This window comes from Gymnoscopelus braueri (assembly GCF_963280865.1).
Source record: "Gymnoscopelus braueri genome assembly, chromosome: 5".
Lineage (NCBI taxonomy): Eukaryota > Metazoa > Chordata > Actinopteri > Myctophiformes > Myctophidae > Gymnoscopelus > Gymnoscopelus braueri.
In genome coordinates, this window is record NC_137606.1 from 47,758,472 (window position 1) to 47,780,622 (window position 22,151).

Below are 22,151 nucleotides of genomic sequence, written 5' to 3' on the forward strand. Positions count from 1 at the left end.
AGCTGGGTTATACCTTCTAATAGTTCTACTTGAATGTTGACAAGAAATAATAATCCCGCTAGTGTTTGAGTAGCGCGAGCCGTGGAAAAACATAAACAAAAAACACATGTATAGCGAACGTGTATATAAGGATAAATATACCAAGGATTAGTCCGTGACGTCACTGCTAAAATACCAAGGATGCATCAGTGACGTCACGATCATATTGATAATAACAGAGATGCGAGAGACGACGTTACATTTTGAGGTTTCAAAGACCAACACACACACTGCTTTGGTTGAGTGTTGTTGTTCTGTTATTATTATAACTCAAGACAATGTCAGGAACACAGTCAAACTTTATTATTCACTCTAAACTCTGACAAGTGACTCTTCTTCTGTGAATAACATTCTCTAGCTCCCAAAGCCCCATAGTCAACATAAGGCACATATTTACCAATAATGCTAAATGAAATGGTCTCGGGTGCGCAAGAATCTTGGCCAATGTGAATACTGGCCAGCTGCGAGAGGCCAACCGTACTCGGGAACAGTTTGAATCAATCGGACCCAGTCTGAATCCGCCCTTTGAGTCTCCGCCGGTCATCAAATTATTGGCTTAGGAATGCGACAAAAACAATACAAATCTCCATGAATTCAAGGCTTCATGGGGTGTGTAATTGATTGATTAAATTTTTGGGGGGTGAACTACTCATACATTATTAAAATGATGTTTTATTCATTAAAATAACTTCCAGATTGCAGCTTCAAAGGGCACTGTAAGTGATTTTTTTTGTTTTTGTTTGTTCAAACAAAAAAGTTGTCTGTTTTGTTATAAAAGTGATTACTCAGTAGTCAGTAACATGGGTCTTTTTCAGGTGGGACACCAATTTCATTTATCAGCTTCAATTTCTATACTGTTCCAGTTCCAACTTTGTCTGCTTTGTTGTGTTCGTTGTTTTGTTAACCCTAACCCTGATTGTTTTGTTTCATCACTTCTTCAAAAAGAGTCTCTCCTGCATCAAATAGGTAAAAATGTCTGTTCTGTTTACTAAAGAGCTGGAGAGACGGGGAGACTCTTACTGAACCAACACTTTATAGCAATCATTACTATCAGAATAGAGCTATTTAACTTTGAACAATATCACTTAGGGCACCTTTAAGGTACTACCATAATATTTGACCTTGACAATTCATAAAAAAGCTTTAGAGGTTAAAATAAAATAAAACCTCTATTGAGTAAATGAAAGCACAAGCAAAGCCTGGAGCAGCCAACGGTGGTTCACAAAGTAGACAGTCCAATCACTCATTTATATCTTTGCATGCCAAGTTCTTTTTTTGTGACTGAATTACAACAGTGATTTATAGAATGCAGCACATCTCCTGACCTGCCCAGGTAAGTCTTGGTAAGCCCCGGGCATGCAGGGCGCTGGGCTGGCACTGCCAGGGGGGCACATGTTCCCCGGGGAGCACTGCAGAGAGGCGGGCAGGCTGCTGGTGTGTCTGTGTGGGCAGTAAGACCCTGCTGGGCACGTATGTGAAGGGAGAGAGAGCCCTCTGCTGGAGCAAAGGAACCCTGCAAGACAGGCAGGAAATACATTGATACATGTAGGCAAGGCAATTGTATTTCTATAGCACATTTCAACAACAAGGCAATCCAGTGTGCTTCACACATAACATCAGGCGAAGGAAACACAATTATACAATGACATTAAGGTGCATAAAACAAAAGAAGCAAAAAAAATAACAGGTTAAAGTGCAGAAGAATTACATAGCAACAGAGACCAAGAAAATGTATAAATAAATAGTGAATTGACAACTTTCGACCGGCCTCCCTTTATTGGGAATGTCATCTGATATTCCATGATATTTTTAATAAACGTTTTTTTAAATAGATCCAGAAGCTCACAACACGTTGCATTTCAACACGTTGTGAGCTTGTAATATATATAGGCTATTTTTGCTATCCGTCTTATAGGACAAGGTATATATAGGGCATAAGTGATTAATATATCGTCTCTGTTGGGTGGAAACCGTACAAATGTACAAAATGTGTACAAAACTTCAGACATTCAAATTCAAAAGTATCAAAAGTAGCAGATCTACAAGTTCAAAAGGAGCTTGTAGATCTGCTACTTTTGATACTTTTGTGTGACACTGTAGTATGATCAAGTAGGGCGTTAATTTACGAAAGAAAAACACAAAAAGTTAAGATACGGAGATAAGAGGTTTCTGCCCGACAACAACGATATATGAAAAAAGCCTGTGTAAATGTGGGACCAACCTGGAGAACAAATCAGGCAGTCGGAGATCTGAGTGTTCCTGGTCTTGTTGCTGTAGTGCTCCAAGGGACAGGGGAATGGCACCGATGACCCCTGAGGACAGTAATGTCCCTCAGGACACCTGTCCCCTGTGAGCCCTCTGTCCTGCGGCGTAGCGTACTGAGCACCAGAGAGGCAGTAGTAGCCGGCGTTACACTGGCCTGTCACCTGGGCCTGCCCGGGCCAAGCACAGAATGAGCCTGGTTGGAGGAGAAATCAACATTAAATGTAGGGTAAGTGATTTTATTTGGTTAAAATAAGTGTTAAACAGCTCTATATTCTGATAGTACTCATTGATATAGAGTGTTTGCTCAGTAACAGGAGTCTCCAGTGTCTCTACAGCCCTTTATCAAACAGAAAATGCATTTTCAGGTCGGGATACCAATTTTATGTGTTTGGGAAACAGTGTTCTAAACTACCTTCTAAACTACCGTGCTTATTTATCCTGTAATACAGTATGAGTTTGACCCCTCTTGTGCCCAGTAAAAACTATAAAAACTGCATTTGCATTTTCTTTACCATAGTGCCTACTCATTATTCATCATTTACCGTTTTCTAAAGCTGAACGACTAGGCTAATGGTCCTTAACCGTTTAAGATCGGGAACGCATCTGTGTCATTTTCAGATTTCTTTGGCTATTCAAAAATAGCAGATCTACAAGCTCATAGCTACTGTATGAGCTTGTAGATCTGCTATTTGTGAAAAATCGTGAAAATGTGTGCAAATCTTTGAAGAAATATATATATTTTTTTTTAAAGCAAATATTTGTAACTCAAATCTTTCTACAAATGTATTCTAAATCCTAACAGTAAAAAAAGAAAACTTATATTGCTATAATGGTTCTCAAACTTTTTTCATGTCAAGTACCCCCAAAAGTATTTGTATTTGTCCGCGGACCCCCCATTTCAAAATATTGTGTTCCAGGGACCCCCCAGAAGCAAAGATTTTAGTAAAAAATGCATATATTATATATTCAAAGATTTGCACACATTTTCATTTTTTATTTTTTTTTAAATAGCCAAATAAATGTAATGACACAGATGCGTTCCCGGTCTTAATGAGTTAAGTGAGAGTCTGTTTGCACATTACAGTACATCGGATGTAAACCGCAGAGCTAGGGCCAAGTCATTGATCTGGAGCCAGCTGTGCTGTAAGCTGCATCATTAACCGACAGTTTTCCCTCCCTTTATGTGGAGTTATGTTCCTCCGTGCGGACTTGACTGTGGATTAGATTTTTTACCTGTGAGGTTTATGCCCTATTTTTGTTTTTTTTTGCACCGTATGTCTAATCATGCACATACCTGCCACAATGTGGACCTACCAATGTGTTAGCACTTTTACATCTTATGCTTAAAGGACGACTTCACCCATTTTCAATCTTCATATAATTGGTCCTAACTATTGCTCATGATAAAATGGTAGAATGTGTTGTACTTGGTCTGTGTGTCTTACTGTAGGAGGGCTGTGGACACTTCAGAAACCCACCTACCAGTGACATCAGTGTTAGACTTTTTTTTTTTTTTTTTTTTCAAACAAGATTTCAATATTTTTTTTTAAAGAGAACAATGGCTTCCATTATAGCTTGCTAACTTTCCAGCAATAGAAAGCCTGCAGTTTCTATTAGCTTGGATTCCCCATCGATGATGTCAGTGGTAGGCAGGTTTCTGAACTGTTCACAGCCCTCCTCTGAGACCCAGACCAAGTAGACCAAAATGGTATCATATTATAATGAGCATTAGTGAGGACCAATTATATGAAGGTAGGTTGAAAAGAGGTTGGAAGAAACGTCAGGCAGACCCATGCTCACCCTCTCCCTGACGCCCCCCCCCCCCTCCTTCTTCTTCTTCCCCCTTTCGGGAAGACAACAAAATGAGGGGAGCTTACGCAAAAAAACTAATCTCACCCACTACACCTGTAAACCAGTATTGTACGGTATGATTGCTGGCTCCATGCCTAGTGCACTTGACTTGATGAATTGAATACACAGGACCACAGTGGAAACAAGCCCTCAGGGCTTTTTGTGTTATCCTTTTAGCATTATTGTATAACTGTACCCCTGTACTTTTTTGCAAACTGTTAATTATTAGTATTCAATCAATCAATCAATGATAATGAAGTTGATTCTGATCATTAAGTAGTAGTAGTAGTAAACCTGGAGGGCAGGGCAGACAGTCCTCAGGCTGGGACATGCTGGTGTGAGGGTTGACAGAGCCAGCTGGACACGGATGCTGATGTCCGTCCCGCGTCCCCATGGGACAGTAGTGACCCGCTGGACACACAGAGCTCTGGGACAGGGAGCCGTTACCACTGGGACAGTAGGACCTTAGTGCGACAAGATGAGACAATATGTAAAGGTATAGCTCTCTAGACATTTAGAGGCTAGGTTAAGGGGTTAAGGTTAGAGTTACGCCTGATTTACACTTAGTTGTGTGCCGTGCTCTGCCGAGCTCGAAAATAGCCAATCCAAAACACAAGCTGTGTGCCTTGATCGGCAATTTTCGGCTTTCGGTTTAGAGTAAAAAAATGGCCAAAAAAAATGCAATTCATAAAATGTTGATGTTCCCACACATATTAGTGTTTGCGTTGCAGTAGCAGTTTTAATATAATACCAAAAAGAACATGAAATACCCCTCATAATACTAGTCTGTGTGTATGTTTGTTGTTCGAGGCACATGCGTGCGTGTGTGATAAGTGGGTTGTGTTTACCCATAGGGACAGGGGCTACAGAAGGCTTGGCCCTCTTCCACACTGATGGTTCCCTGTGGACACTCCAGAGGAACGCTAGATCCCTCCACACAGAAATGACCTGATGGTGGGGATGCACCACACACACACACACACACACACACACACACACACACACACACACACACACACACACACACACACACACACACACACACACACACACACACACACACACACACACACACACACACACACACACACACACACACACACACACACACACACACACACAGGATTTTTCTTTTTCTCCATCATCCAGTGTGACCGTATTGTTACAGTATGGTGTAGGAGTGTTTTGTTTATCAGGTCTGATCTCAAAGGCTTGAACTGAAGCACTTTCAACCTCACAAAAAGTTGTACACAAATTCCAAAAGATTTCAACTTCACCCAGGAGAGCAACAATTGACCAAAACAATGTCAGAAATGAGTCAGATGTTTTTTTCCAAAGTTTCCCAGAATAAAAAAACAACACGCTTTGTGACACGTTGTGAGCTTGAAGTTCGGCTATTTTCGCCATTTGTGGTATGGGGCGGCCATAGCTGAGTGGTTAGTGAGCCCGCCTGAGGAGCCAGAGGGCAGAGGCCCTGGGTGTCCCAGGTACGATTCCAGGCCAAGCCAGCAATGTGTCGATGTGTGTTCCTGAACAAGACTCTGAACCCCTAATTGCTCCCCGAGCGCCACATATGGCTGCTCACTGCAGTTGTTATAGGATGGGTAAAATGCAGAGGACAAATTTCACGTATGTGCAATTATACTGTGACAAATAAATCCCTAAGGCGTGGGGCCTATATTAAAAAAATTATAATAATTAAATGATGAAGTATAAAGGCCATAAGCGGCTAAACCTATAAAAGTGTAAATGCTATACTTTGCATTCCATCTTCTCACTACTAGCACAATAACAGGGTGGTGTTGCATTGCTGCTTTTCTTGCTAAATCTCTGCCAGCATGATTACTGTACCCCATGATTTCAACATCAGTGTCTGCAGTGGTGGATAGTAATGAAGTAGGCCTACATTGCTTGAGTATGTGCGTAAGTACATGTTTTGAGTATTTTCTTTCTTTCTTTCTCTCTTTTTGTAAGCTTATGACTTTCACTCCACTACATTTAAAATTGAAATATTGTACTTTTGACTCCACTACATTTCTAAGAAGTGACAAGCTCACAGCTTGTCGATGTGCTATTTTGAAATGTGCTACTTTTGAAAATGTCTGAAAATGTTGATATTAAACATTGATATTAAAAAGACAATGTACTATTTTGTACTTTTCAATGTGTGAATTTTACTGAGCATATACTTTGTCCACCACTGAACTGCCTGTCCTCATGAATGTTCTATTCTGTAAGAAGAGCCATTTCCTCTCTGTTTTGTAGAAACTAGTTGCACACACACGTCTAAGATTCTACAGCAGGAGGATGTGGTGACCTCTGGGGCAGGGACCTCCTCTGATGTCCCTGGAAGGAGGGTCTGGACGCTGCGAACCCCCCAGGCAGTAGAAGCCTTCCCAGCATGCACCTGACGGCGCCGTCAGCCCCACCGCATCACAGTAGAAACCAGACAGACAGGGCTGGCAGTCCTCCTGAGAGAGAGAGAGAGAGAGAGAGAGAGAGAGAGAGAGAGAGAGAGAGAGAGAGAGAGAGAGAGAGAGAGAGAGAGAGAGAGAGAGAGAGAGAGCGAAAGAGAGAAGGTGAGAGAGAGGCATGGAGAGGGGAGAGAGAAAGAAAGGAAGAGAGAAGGGGAGAGAGAGACTGACGCAGAAAGAGGGAGAGAGAGAGAGAGAAAGAAATTGAGAGAGAGAAATGGAGAGGAAGAGAGAGACAGAAAGAGAGGATAAGATGTGTGTGTGTGGGGGGGGGGGGTGCAGAGATATTGATAGGTCTCCACACTGAAAGGTGTTTTGTACATTTGAAGCGTCAAATCCGGTGACAACTAGTAATTTGTAATTTGTCACAGGTCGCCCTCAATTTTCACTTGCACGTCAGTTCTATACACTATATGTGAAAAGGATCTTTTTATATGCCTAGTATCACACTGGGACCTTGTATCATTTAGAAATGACACCTCAGCATCTCGGTCTGTGTTTTGTGCAGGATAAGCGGGTCTGTATTTTACTCAAATTTACTGAAAGAAAAACTTCTTCGAGTCTGTTGAAAGATGAAGGCCGGGGGCCACTTTTCTGCTACCTTTTTTTCCACTGTTATTTCCTCGTAGCCTGTACAGTATCTTGGGCCATCACAAGCTGATAATAAACACTCCCCACTTGGGTGAGCTTGGTTCCAGGGGCCTTAAAAACCCGTATTTTCTGGCAAAATTATGTAAATGGAATGTTAAAGGGTAAGACCACTTTGGTAGAGGTTTGGGTTGTGTAGTTACCTTGCCATGATGTAACTCCAAAGGTGGGCAAGAAATCAAAAATAATTGCTCCATTGATTAGAAATTGATAATTCAAAATATGCTCCTCATTGACTTACATTGTACGGTAAAACAGCTCTCAAGGTCACTCTTTTAGCACATAAATGAACCCAAACATAGCTGATTCAGACAATATAGAGCATCACCAAACCCAGTACTGTTTGTTTTTTTAATAAAAATGTCAACTTCCTGTTGATTTTACTATTTGAAGATTTGGATCCGGATCCGCGGATCCAGTCCAGGTTTTTACTTATTAAAAATGGCAAAATCAACAGGAAGTTGACATTTTTATTTAAAAAAAAAACAGTACTGGGTTTGGTGATGTTCTATATTGTCTGAATCAACTTTGTTTGCGTTCGTTTACGTGCTAAAAGAGTGACTTTGATAACTGTTTTATCATACAATGTAAGTCAATGAGGAGCATATTTTAAACTATCAATTTCTAATCAATGGAGCAATTATTTTTTATTTCTTGTCCACCTTTGGAGTTACATCATGGCAAGGTAACTACACAACCCAAACCTCTACCAAAGTGGTCTTGCCCTTTAAGGTATATATTAATATTAAGTTACTACAATAACTTTGGCATGGAGTATCCTGAATTATACTGTAGGGGGAAGTAGATTACGAACACAGATTACCTCTCTGTTATGGTAGGTAATTTGACCTGGAATTTCTACTTTACAAATTACCAGTGGTGTAAAGTAACTAAGTACATTTACTCAAGTACAATTTTGAGGTACTTTTACTTTACCAGAGTATTTCCAATTGTCTATACTTTTACTTCTACTCCACTACATCTCAGAGGCAAATATTGTACTTTTACTCCACTACAATTATTTAAAAACTTTAGTTACTAGTTACTTAACCCATATAAAACATACATTAACCACTTTAGCCCTATATTATACTAGGCTATTTGAAAATAGCCGATTTACAAGCTCACAACGCGTCGCATCGCGACACGTTGTGAGCTTGTAGATCTGCTATTTTCAAACATTTTAGTACATTTACTTTTGGTACTTTAACTCTTTGACTGCCAGAGTATTTTCATAAAGTACTCCCCCAGTGCCAGCAATTTTCGTGTTTTTTTATTTTTATATTTTGAATTTTTCTCATGAAAATAATTTAAGGGGACATAATGTAAAGACCCAGCACAAATCCGCCACTAGAGTGCAGCACATGACTGCTTGATCAAGTCGTTGGGTCTCTCTCAGCCTTCTTGATAGATTAGACAGTGAAAAACATGAAAACGGAAGTGACGTCGTCCCAGATTGTTTTGATCGCCAAAATGCCGTCGTGATACACGACGGCGATGACTGATCGTCACCCAGACCATAGATTATAGAAGAGAAACTGTCCGTTTGTCCGTCATACCGTGTGAAAGACCGTTTATTTACCTATTTTGGACGAAAATGACTGGGGAAAAGAATCAAAAACCGGAAACGGAATCCAGGTCATGAAACCGGATGCAGATGTCCGTGAAGTAAGTGGAACTCGAGAATAACATTGAATATTAAGCAGCATAGCGCAATCAGAGATTAAACAATGAACGCGCGTCCAGCGCGTCGAGCGCGTCGACGGCCAACTGGACAAAGTAGCACTTGACGCGTTATCGCGTCGTCCGCAGTCAAAGAGTTAAGTACATTTTTATACCAATACTTTTGTACTTCTCCTCAAGTAAATTTTGAATTCCAGACTTGTAATACTTGTAACGGAGTACTTCTACATTGCAGTATTGATACTTTTACTTAAGTAAAACATTTGAGTACTTTTTCCACCACTGCAAATTACCGATTCGCCCAGGATTAAGATCACACACGACCTCCACAATTATTTGAAGTTACCAGAGGTCCCCAGGTAATATTATTCCCCTGCGAACAGTGCTAAAGTAAGTCACTCATTAAAAGGTTTCCTCTGAACGGTGGTCAATGAGGCATGGGATTGTGTCTGACCTGGGAGCCCAGCTTGGTGACGTTAGAGAAGGTTCCACGGGGACAGGCAAGGGGCTGGCTGGTGGCTCTGGGACAGTAATGACCTGCAGGACATGGCCCTCCCTCTCCTGAATGAGCCGCAACACATCCACAGTGCAAATATTGCTCTTTGAGACTCAATATGACGCATACAAAAGTAAATTATCACACAATTTCCCGAAATGTTAGAACATTTTTTTAAAGTTCAAAAAGTTTTTATAGTGAAAAATAGAAGTGCGGCACCATATTGAACAAAGTAGTATAAAACAGGGCTAATACAAATGTATGCAGAGTTGAGAGAACAGGCTCTAAATGGATGTCAATATGTCACCTGAGCGATTATATAATATCGCTGCTGTTACTTTTCAGGATTCCGATTAAAAATAAGCAAAAAATAGCCAATGTACAAGCTCAAAATGTGTAGCATCGCAGGTGAGCTTTGAGCTTGTAAATCGTCTATTTTTGCTACTTTTGTGTGACACTGAAGTGACAAAGTAGGGCATTCACTTAAGGAAAAAACTAGTTGAAATATGGAGATACAAGGTTTCTGCCCCACAGCAACGATACACAGTACAGCACACATGTTGCCTGCATTGACTGAATGTCTGCAAACAAAGCCATTTCGTTCTACCTGCATCTTGTGAGACGGGCCGTGGCGAGGTGCCTCCAAGCGAGCAGTAATGTCCCCGCTGACATGGCCCTGTGACAGCGGTGGCATTCGCGGAGGAGCAGTAATGTCCCCCGTCACACGGCCTGCACTGTGAGGCAGCCCAGAGGCCAGCTTCAGGGCTGTACGTCCCCTCAGGACAGCCTCTCATGTCATACCCAGTTCCCTCAGGGCAGTAGAAGCCTACAGGACAACAACACGGACACTGTTGGGGGGGACAGCTTATAAAAACAAGTTTGAGAACCACTAGTATAAGTAATGTGTGACAACATCACACAGGTCACACACCTGCAGGACACAGGTACAGGGAGCCAGACACACAGTGCCAGCCTGGGAGACAGGCCTCGCACTGAGTGGCATGTGTCACAGTCATATATGTCCCCGGATCACAGGGCACAGGCAGAGTGGTTCCCTCCGGGCAGTGATGCCCCTCGGGACAAGGTCCGCCCGTAGTGCCGTCAGTGGGTGTGGATGTGACCGAGCCCCTCACACAGTAGTATCTGACAAAGAAAACAAGACACTTACGGTTGATGGGACATTACCGTTGTATATTAAATCTCTGCTGGAATGGAATCATGGAACATAACAGGACACGCACGCTCCAACCACACTAAAGGTGCCTCAAGTTAAGACTGAACTGGGAAAAACAGCCTTTTGTTTTAGTGCCCCAACCACTTGGAATGACCTACAGCTTGATATTAAGACCGGTAATGCATCTGTGTCATTTTAGATGTCTTTGGCTATTCAAAAATAGCAGATCTACAAGCTATGAGCTTGTAGATCTCATTATTGACATACTGTTTAATTACAGATTATTGACATACTGTACATATTAATTATTAATTAAATATAAATATTAATGACACATTTTTGGGTCTGGGTTACCGATTCTTTCGAGAGAAAAATAAAATAATCACTGGTCTAGGTCTTGGCCCTAGAGACCATCGAACACCAATGTTTGGACCAATGTTTTGTCAAAAGCAACATTTTCAGATTAATTAGACAAATGTGGATTTCATTAAAGTTTCTAATATGTCTCATTATTGCAGGGATTAGACAGGCTGAAAACGCAACTTAATTAGTCAGGCAACAAAATATATCGTCGCTGTCGGGGTGGAAACCCTCATATGTCCAAAACTGTTACTTTTCAGGATTCAAATTCAAAAGTGGCAAAAGCAGCAGATCTACAAGCGCAAAGGTTTCGAGCTTGTGGATCCGCTACTTTTGATACTTTTGTGTGACGCTGTTATATGATCAAGTAGGGCGTTAATTTACGAACAGAATATGGAGATAGGAGGTTTCTGCCCGACAGCAACGATACGTTCATCGTGTCCATATTTGCATCGGTGTGGTGTGGTGTGGTGTGGTGTGGTGTGGTGTGGTCAGTGGTGGAAAAAGTACTCAAATTCTTTACTTAAGTAAAAGTACCAATACTGCAATATAAAAATACTCTGTTACAAGTAAAAGTCCAGAATTAAAAAATTACTTGAGTAAAAGTACAAAAGTATTGGCATCAAAATGTACTTAAAGTACCAAAAGTAAAAGTACTAAATATTTGAAAATAGCCGATCTACAAGCTCACAACGCGTCGCGATGCGACGCGTTGTGAGCTTGTAGATCTGCTATTTTCAAATAGCCTATGTATAAAATAGGGCTAAAGTGGTTAATGTATGTTTCATTATATCATAGTTTATATCTGAAAAGTAACTAGTAACTAAAGTTTTCAAATAAATGTAGTGGAGTAAAAGTACAATATTTGCCTCTGAGATGTAGTGGAGTAGAAGTAAAAGTATTGGAAATTGGAAATACTCAAGTAAAGTACAAATACCTCAAAATTGTACTTAAGTACAGTACTTGAGTAAATGTACTTAGTTACTTTCCACCACTGGGTGTGGTGTGGTGTGGTGTGGTGTGGTGTACCCTCCAGTGCAGAGTCCAGTGGGAGCGGTGAGGCCAGCAGAATGACAGTAGTGTCCCCCGGGACATGGCTGGCAGGCCTCCTGGCTCTGCAGGCCAGAGGTGTTGGACCAGCTGCCCTCAGGACAGGCCACCGGAGCCGGGGCGCCTGCAGGGACAAAAAGCCACCTGCTTTCAAAAACCTCCAGTAACTGGAGAGATTTCAGCTGTACTTTTAGTCATTGCAATCATGCACAGTAAAATCCCAGTGTTATTAGGCCTGTCACAATTATTACATGGTCGCCGAATCGCAATAATTTGAGTTAGTCGCAATATTGTTTTTGCGTAATCGTCATAATCATTTCCGTGTTGAAAAAGTTTCATATTTTCAAACATTTTCTAAAATAGTGGAAAGCAGAAATAGATCGGCTATTTCCACTAGTCATGTTTAGTATAAAGTTATAAAGTATAACGTTTTAAATATGTAATTATATGTAAATATGTAAATATTGTAATTTCTGCCCAGTGCAACTTTTGTTTCTGAAACCTAAACGCCATGTCATTTCTATTCATAATGTCCCAATGTTCAATGATAGAAACAAATTAAATTGGTAATTGCAATTATTTGAGCGACAATGAATCGTAAAGTCAAATTTCCTAATCATGACAGCCCAAAAGGGTTATTTTAAAATCAATATTTAAACAGCAAATGAAGAAATACCTCGGAATATCATATGTGTAGGATGCCGAGCAGTCCCAGGTTTTGCCATGTGTTGACTGTAAAGTTACATGTATGTGAACTTTTATGCACTTGCTTGTTTAGTCATATAGACTACAACATTTATTGTAGATTTTCTTTTGTTTCTTTTTTTATGTTTTGTTTTTCAAATGTATGTATTTGAATGTACAGTATGTATCTTTTATGTTTTTATGTGAGAATTTCTGGGAACTCAGATTAATGGACCTCAGGAAGACTAGCTGAGCTTTAGGGCACAGTTAATGGGGATCCTAACAAATAAACAAATGGTACTCTTGTACTCTCTTCAGAGTGTACTAAATGAACACTAAATATTGTACTGTGTAACTAGATTGTAATTCAGTAACGATGATGCGGTATAGAATAGCCTACATCAGGTCTGAACAGATTATGCAAAAGAATAGATAAACCAAATTAATATTCTCGGACACAGTTTTTTCTAAATGTGGGTTCACATGTTTAAAAACGAGTTTTCGCAAGACCAATCATTTTAATAGACAAGTGCATCTCCTGCAGAAAATATTTAGAATTGCATACATTTCAGGAGTCAGTTGAGAGAAAACTGGCATTTGATTGGCTAAAGATTCAGACATCAACCTAGCGGTTGATTGGTTAAAGAAGAAGAAGACAGTAACCTGAAAGTTCATTGACTAAAGATGAACACAGCAGTTGATTGGCTAAAGAAGAAGAAGACAGTAACCTGGAAGTTCATTGGCTAAAGTGGAGGACAGTAAGTAACCTGGTGGTTGATTGGCTGAAGAGTTAGACAGTAACCTAAAGCAATATTTTTTTGCCAACGGCTTGCCAACTGGGGCGGCGCGCACGTCGACTCACCCATGGGGCAGCTTACGAGTCTACAGGCCACGCTGTCGGTGCGCCTGCCTTGTTGAGGTCAGTGGTGGAAAAAGTATTTTTTTTTACTAAAGTACACATTTTTTTACTTGAGTAAAAGTATCAATACTGCAATATAGAAATACTCTGTTACAAGTAAAAGTCCGGAATTCAAAATGTACTGGAGTAAAAGTACAAAAGTATTGGCATCAAAATGTACTTAAAGTAGGCAACCAAAAGTAAAAGTACTCATTATGCAGAATGTCCCATTTCAAGTTTTCAAATGTATACAAATATTTTGAAAATAGCAGATCTACAAGCTGTGAGCTAGAAGATCGGCTATTTTTAAATGGTCTAAATATATATGGCTGAAGTGGTTAATGTATGTTTTGTCTAGCCTGGTAAACACCCCCTCCCTCCGGAAATCTCATGCATTGCATTGCATTTGGTTTCAGGAAGGAGGGTCTGGGATTGCTCACAGAGTAAAGCTGCCCGAACCGCTGCGCATACGAACCAATCAGCGGCTGCTAGGGGCGGGATCATCCAATCACCTGCCTAGTAGCTTGAAAAAATGAAACTCCGTCTGTCATCGATTCTGCGCCCGAAGTCTCAGATGCAAGTACGCTGTGAAACAAAATGTGTGTCGCAAGCTTCTTCCATTTGACGGAGTGAGGTTATGTTTTGTCATAATAATCAAAATCTACAAAGTAACTAGTAACTAAAGTTTTCAAACAAATGTAGTGGAGTAAAAGTACAATATTTGCCTCTGAGATGTATTGGAGAAGAAGTAAAAGTACTGTAAATTGGAAAGTACAAATACCTCAAAAGTGGACTCAAGCACAGTACTTAAGTAAATGTACTTTGTTACTTTCCACCACTGGTTGAGGTAACAAAACCAACTGCTAGCCTTCACTTTTTCCTTCTAGGAAAATGTAATGTACAGTAGCTCACCTGGAGGACAGTATTGACCAGGGGGACATGGAAACCCTGTGACTCCATCCAAAGGACTGGGAGAGACGGCACCTTCTCTGCACCAGTAGCCAGCATGACATGGACCTGTACAAGAACATTACAATTAACATCAACAATTTCTCGCAGACCTCCTATCTCATATTCTAACCATTTATTCATTATTCGTTCTCTCTGTTGTTGTCTTGTTGTTAATGTGGTGTTTTTATGTGTGGGGGACTGGATTGAAATTAGCTTATTTGTTTTATATTCATAAATGAATGCCCTACTTGATCATTCTACAGTGTCACACAAAAGTATCAAAAGTAGCAGATCCACAAGCTCGACACTTGTAGATCTGCTACTTTTGCTATTATTGAATTTGAATCCTGAAAAGTAACAGTTTTGGACATGTGAGGTTTCCACCCGACAGAGACGTATTATACATCAACTAAAGTGTTACACCAGAGGTCTTCAACAGGGGGTCCGCGACCCCTAGGGGGTCCGCGGAGGTACTGCAGGGGGTCCGCGAAATTGTTTGATTTTTTTTTAAAAAAGTTAAAAAACTTTCAGTTTTTTCCCCAAAAATGTCTATGTCTTTAACATACATTTTACATAACATGACATATTTGAATAGCTTAGTATTGAATGCACAATAACATAGTATGTTTATACATATTTTGTAGAGAAAGAAAAGGTCTTTTGCACACCTACTGGGACAACCTGTGGGTAGGAGCAGGCTCCAGGCAACCATTTGTTCATGTTTATACATATAAAATACAATTTTATACATAAATATACAATATATGTGGTGGCCTACCCCCTACCCTACGAGGTAGGGGGTCCCTGCTCCATCACCCCATCAGTTTGGGGGTCCCTGGTCTGAAAAGGTTGAAGACCCCTGTGTTACACTATATCACTAACCTGTAACTGTACATGTAAAAATAAAAAAAATAAAAAATCATTACACTGTATTACTATATGTCTACTTAAAAAAAATATACTGCATAAAAATCTAATCTTATAAATGATTTACCTTTTTTTCCATTTGTAATCCTAATCCTAAAGCATGACTTAAAATAGCCAATCTACAAGCTTCCCCAAATCAGTTTTTCACCATAAAACAACCATTTTTCTTTAGAAGACCATGTTTATTTCTCAAATTCTACTACTTGTGGGGACATGGACATTTGGCCCCCACAAGTATAGTGATACAAGTATATAGTGGTGTAAAGTAACTAAATACATCTACTCAAGTACTGTACTTAAGTACAATTTTGAGGTATTTTTTACTTTACTTGAGTATTTCCAAATTTCAGTACTTTTACTTCTACTCCACTACATCTCAAAGGCAAAAATTGTACTCCACTACAATAATTTGAAAACTTTAGTAAGTTACTTTGTAGATTTTGATTATTATTACAAAACTATTTTTTTACCATGTCACTAAAGCACTGTTTTTCTATTGGCGTTTGACCCTCAAGGTTTCAGCCTCCAGCTAGAAACTCAAAATAGTCAGAGAAGACATAAAACACCATAAAAACACCACCTGGGGGCTTAATGAAGTTCTATCAACCTCATAGACACATGAAAAACAGAAAAAGTGCAAAACCATGGCACCACCTCTTTAAGTAAAGCATTTGAGTACTTTTTCCACCACTGCAAGCATACGCACCCACGCGCCCGCCCGCCCGCCGACCCACCCACCCACCCACCCACACCCACACACACACACACACACACACACACACACACACACACACACACACACACACACACACACACACACCCACACACCCACACACCCACACACACACACACACACACACACACACACTTCCTGCAATCCTACCACTTGTCACTCATCAGTCCCAGGTCTGGGTGTATAAATAGAGAGAACAGCAAATTCTCATTCTGAACTTCTGAGTTGCCAAACCCTACCAGCCATCCACAAGTACAACCAGAGATTGTTGGAGACTATGACTGACTGTGTGGAATGTGCAATGAAGGTGATTATAAATCACCCGGGGACGGGGTAGGTTGGTATATGGGTGGAATTTTATAACACTGTGGAATTCCATCATGTTTCAGCTTTTAAAAAGAAATATGTAAGTGTGGTTTCCGAGGAATTCCAACTAGCAAGACTTTAATGCATGTGAGAGGAGGGAAGCAGAGCATCCCAGATTGATGGAGATAGAACCAGACTAGACCAGAGCCAGAAAAGAAGGAAAGACCAGAACAAAACAGAACACATTAGATCCAGTGGAGCTCGAAGAAGAACTGGGATTTCCTGTAAGACTTTATATTAAGGTCGGGTCTACAATGCATTACAATCAAATGTATAATACATGATGCATTATGATGCATACACTCGTTATAAATGTTTATAACTATGCATAACAACTTATAACAAAGACTAGCTAAGTTAATCCATTAAAACCGGGAAAGCATCTGTGTCATGTTTTATTTTAGCGTTGGCTATTCAAAAGCAGATATACCAAGCTTGTACATCTGCTCTTTTTGGAGAAAAAAAAATTTATCTTGAAAGTTTGGAATATTTTAGATTATTCTTTACACACATCTTCTCTTCTGGGGGTCTCTGGCACAAAACAAAATTCACATGGGGGTCCGCGGCCAAATACATAGCATTTTTGGGGTCCTTGGCACGAAATAGTTTGAGAAATAGTTTGAGCTGTTCCACTGAGCTTATAATGCATTATGACCAGCACTTATAATACGTTATAAACGTTGTTATACATGATTATAAACATTTATAACAAGTGTTAAAATGCCTTATAAGTGCATTATAATGCATTATAATCACGATTATAATGTATTATTGACCCGACCTTTAAGTAAAGTGTTACCAGATTTGTTTTACTTAAGTCATCGTGTAAAAATACTCGTACAAGTAAAAGGCCTGCATTCAAAATCTACTTAAGTCAAAGCACCAACGTGTTAGCATCAAAGTATACTTCAAGTAGCAAAAGTAAAAGTACTCATCATGCATAATGATTATTGATAAGTATTGATCAATAACCACGTAAGCCCTATTTTATACTTTGGCTATTCAAAATTAGCCAATTTACAAGCTCACGAGTCGCAATGCAACCCGTTCAGAGCTTGCAGATCGGCTACTGCCGTTGTGTGACGAATTCGATTATTATAATTTTTACAGCCCTACAAAGAACAGAGCAGAGCAGAGCAGAACAGAGCAGAGCAGAGCAGAGCAGAGCAGAACAGAACAGAGCAGAACAGAGCAGAGCAGAGCAGAGCAGAGCAGAGCAGAGCAGAACAGAACAGAGCAGAACAGAGCAGAGCAGAGCAGAGCAGAACAGAACAGAGCAGAGCAGAGCAGAGCAGAGCAGAGCAGAGCAGAGCAGAGCAGAACAGAACAGAGCAGAGCAGAGCAGAACAGAACAGAACAGAACAGAACAGAACAGAACAGAGCAGAGCAGAGCAGAGCAGAACAGAACAGAACAGAACAGAACAGAACAGAACAGGTCCTCACATTATTTTGGAGGGTCCCCAGGTGATTAGCTTAATGATGTAAAACATTGTTTTCTCACTCAACAGTAAACACACCGTTTTTCAAATAAGTTTTCAAATAATTGTAGTGGAGTAAAAGTACAATATTTGCCTCTGAGATGCAGTGGAGCAGAAGTAAAAGTATAGACAATTGGAAATACTCCAGTATAGCAAAAGTACCTCAAAATGGTACTCAAGTACAGTACTTGAGTAAATGTACTTAGTTACTTAACACCACTGGTAGGGGGGCCTAAAAAGTTTGAGAACCCTTGATCTATTATGTCACCTGCTGGCGCTGACAAGCCCACGTCAGGACAGTGTTGTCCGGGGGGACACGACATGCAGTCCGACGGGCCGTGCGTGCGTTCCCTGGGGTTGAACGTGCCCGTGGGACAGGGGTTCTCGCCGGCCAGCACCGTGCCCGCGGGGCAGTAGTGCCCTATGGGGCAGGGCCTCAGGGCGGACGCGTTGGCTGGACCCATGCTCAGATCACAGTAGTACCCTTGAGGGAACAAAAGACGCACAATCGAAGATCCACAAAAGCCGATAATTGAACAATGGCCACTTTTGGAGAAACTACCGGGAACACATCTGTGTCGTTTTTAGATTTCTTTGGCTATTAAAAAAGTTGTGCAAATCTTTGAGTATATATTTTTTTAAAGCGAACATTTGTCAAATCTTTTCTTCTGGGCGTTCCTGGAACAAAATATTTTACAAAACTGTGTTTGCTTTAAAAAATATATATTCAAAGATTTGCACAAAATGTTCAAAATTTTTCAAAAATAGCGGATCTACAAGCTCATAGCGCGACACTCGGTGCCACGCTATGAGCTTGTAGATCTGCTATTTTTTGATAGCCGAGGAAATCTAAAATGACAGACATGCGTTCCCGGATTCAATGGGTTAAGGGAAAATGTACGCGTTAATTACAGCAACGATAAGGAAAACATTTCCATAATACCGTAGCAGCAGTCCTAAGAAAGTTACAGAGTGCCGTGAAATTGAAATGAATGGAATTTCTATTAAGAAACTAATCTGTAATCATTTGAATACTTTTAAGACTAATGAGAGCACTCTGAAGAGTGTGCAAATGGAACCAGATGCGGACCCTTAAATTACCATGGAGGATTCTAGCACAAAAGTACAAAGCAATGATAAAAAAATGGGATTAATTCTGCTGAGAAGGCAAAGAGGCCACTGTAGGCTAAAATGTAATTAAATGCTGTCGCAAAAAAAAACATGACACGTTGCATTTCTCCCTTCAGTCTTTTTACCTACCTGCCCGACAGACATCACAGGCTGCCTGCTTCTGGTGGTCCTGGTACGTTCCTGGTGGGCATGACTGGGGGGCGGCACTGCCCTGGGGGCAAGAGTACCTGGGGGGACACGGTGTGCCCATCGACACGGTCTGACCCGGTGGGCACCAGTAGCCTGCAACACGGATCACAGATGACACACAGCGCTCAGCAGTGCTGGAAAGTGCATTTACTCAAGTATTGTACACTTTTACGTTTTGTTTTTTTACTTTGCCGGAATATTTCCAATGTTCAATACTTTTACTCCACTGCAATTATTTGAAAATGTTTAGTTACTACCGTAGTTACTTTGTTGAATGTGATTATTATTACAAAACATACATTAACCACCGCAGGCCTATATATACTTAGGCTATTTGAAAGCTCAATTTGTGGCGCTATAACAGCTCGCTTCACGTTTTGGCCTATATCTCTTGAACAAATCTTGTTTTCCCCATGGATTCCTTGGATCATGACGCAACTGCAGTCAAAGGCCCGGCCATTTGTGCCAGACTACATTTTCAGCGATTTTGTGTTTTCTTCAAAACACACTTTTTGATACTCCTACAAATCTTGTCCAAAACTCACACAAATCGGTACATATTATCTATGGAGTCATGTGATCAAGATGTATCAGTCAGATTTTGCAGATTCCATTCCAATTGGCTATGACTGACTTTTGCAGACTCTGGGTAGGCAACCCCGCCTGGTGGGGATCTGCACTCAGAGGAGCGCACTTTTCTTGTTGTCAATCAAGTTATTTGAAGAAGATGGCCATAGATGGCCGTAGATGGAGGAGCTGTATAACCCAGCGCTGCCTGAGGAAATCCCTGAGGGTCATCAAAGACCCCACGCACCACAGGGAAGAGGTATATCGGATCTTCAAAGCCAGCACGAGGAGAACAGCTTCCTCCCCCATGGTGTTCATATGATGAACACCTTCTGTTGTATTATGGCCTTGTATGCTGATCTGGGTTTTTAAACTGTTTTTAACCTTATTTTAGGCTTTTTGGGCTGTTATTTGTTTAGTATTGTTATTTATCTATTGTATATTAAGGGGCACCCCCACCTAGGTTTTTCCTTTGACCTTGATTCACGCCATCTTAGCTTTAGATCGGACGTCGATGCCAAAACAGGTACAAAACTATTGTATCTTTAAGAGTTTTCCAAGATTGAAATGACGTGTGTGTTTTTTTGCAGATGCGTGGGGCTGACCTTGAGTGCAGGGTCCCGTGGGGGTCCTGAGACCCTGGCGTGCGCAGTAGAAGCCTGCAGTACACGGCTGACAGCCGTCCTCGCTGGACAGACCCGGCACTGGGGAGAAGGTACCGGCAGGACACAACTCCGGCTCCTCTGAGCCCTCAACTGGTGAAACCCAAACACAATGTATATCTGCTATCACATCACGCCATCTGGTTCTTTAGAATGCTGTGCGCACATTAGGAGTGTTAAGGCCAATTTATGCTTTGAGAGACAAATGGACTGCATTTATATAGCGCTTTTCTCCAAAGCGCTTTACAATGTACTTCACATTCACCCATTCACACCCATTCACACACCGATGGTCGGAGGAAACCATGCAAGGCAAGGGGTTCAGTGTCTTGCTCAAGGAAACTTCGACGCGTAGCCAGGAGAAGCCGGGAATCGAACCTGGAACCTTCGGATTCCACGACCGGTGTCTTGGAAAGGGTGAGAGCGGTCAATTTAGCCGTTAAATTAACATCAGGGATGGTATATAATGATGCCTAATTTCATATTTAGAAAACTTTTCAGATGAAAAAACACACAAGTGTTAATGAATCTTTGCGTATATTACTCTGATTGGTTGGGGAGATGAGGTAATGCACGAGACCACATTCACTTCCTTGTTTACATTTTCTGGCGAGGAGTTTGTCGGCAAGTCACAGTTGCAGACAGTATAAATGCTCAAATCTCAGAACATACTGTAGTCAAACACGTACAGTAGTGTCACACGTATACTAGCTCGAACACATTGTCGCTCCAAGCATACTTTGAGCTTTTTATATTTAACCACCGTATGGCATCAGCTCAGCTCGAGGAAAAAACAAAGTCATACCACAGTATGTCCCTGGGGGACAGATGCTGCCTGTGTCTCCATCGCCGGGTCTGGGGTCAGTGGCTCCTTCTATACAGAAGTACCCAGGGGAGCAGGGGCCCATAGGCAGAGCCAAGCCTGGAGGAGAACACAAGGACACAACGCTGTTATTGTCTACTGCATATTTATCATATCATCCTATTTTATTGTTATATTGGTCACAGCACTTCATTGTTCATTGTTGGGTAGAAACCTTGCACCTTGCACCTCCATATTTCAACTAAATTAATGCTGTACACAAAGGTAACAAAAATAGCAGATCTACAAGCATACAAGGCGTCATTTTGTTTGTGAAAGTGAAAGTAGTTAAGTGTGTCTATGGGTTTCATAAATAGTATTAACAAGCTTGTGACTAAAATATAACTACAATGGAACCCAGGTTCTTTTTTCCATGTCCTGAAAAGTAACAGTTTTAGACATACAAGGTTTCCACCCAACAGCGACAATATAGTCCTATTGTTTTCTATGTATTGGTCACAGTGCTGGCATTAACATAAGAAATGTGCTAAATTGACTGCACTCGCTATAGTGCCACCAGCTATTAACCAAATAGCTGGTAGAATTGCGGGAGGTTAAAACAATGTTTGACTATATTAGAGCTCCAAACACCAGATGTGTTGCAGAAGGTTCCAGGGGGACAGGGCAGAGGCTCAGAGCTGCCCGACGGGCAATAGAAGCCTT

General features: G+C 40.9%; 1 protein-coding gene across 1 annotated transcript in view; it reads right to left on the reverse strand.

Annotated features, from left to right (window-relative positions):
- LOC308085950 (uncharacterized protein) overlaps positions 1-13,590 on the reverse strand; it is a gene marked incomplete at both ends in the record, with an annotated part of 41,681 nt that extends 28,091 nt beyond the window's left edge. The window contains 9 exons of the mRNA XM_080429265.1: positions 1,365-1,552; positions 2,261-2,497; positions 4,450-4,619; positions 6,454-6,626; positions 9,415-9,521; positions 10,064-10,282; positions 10,388-10,599; positions 12,020-12,164; positions 13,587-13,590. Of these exons, the coding sequence (XP_080285391.1) occupies positions 1,365-1,552; positions 2,261-2,497; positions 4,450-4,619; positions 6,454-6,626; positions 9,415-9,521; positions 10,064-10,282; positions 10,388-10,599; positions 12,020-12,164; positions 13,587-13,590 (1,455 nt within the window). The remainder of the gene's footprint in view (positions 1-1,364; positions 1,553-2,260; positions 2,498-4,449; positions 4,620-6,453; positions 6,627-9,414; positions 9,522-10,063; positions 10,283-10,387; positions 10,600-12,019; positions 12,165-13,586) is intronic.
- Between the last annotated feature and the right edge of the window lie 8,561 nt (positions 13,591-22,151).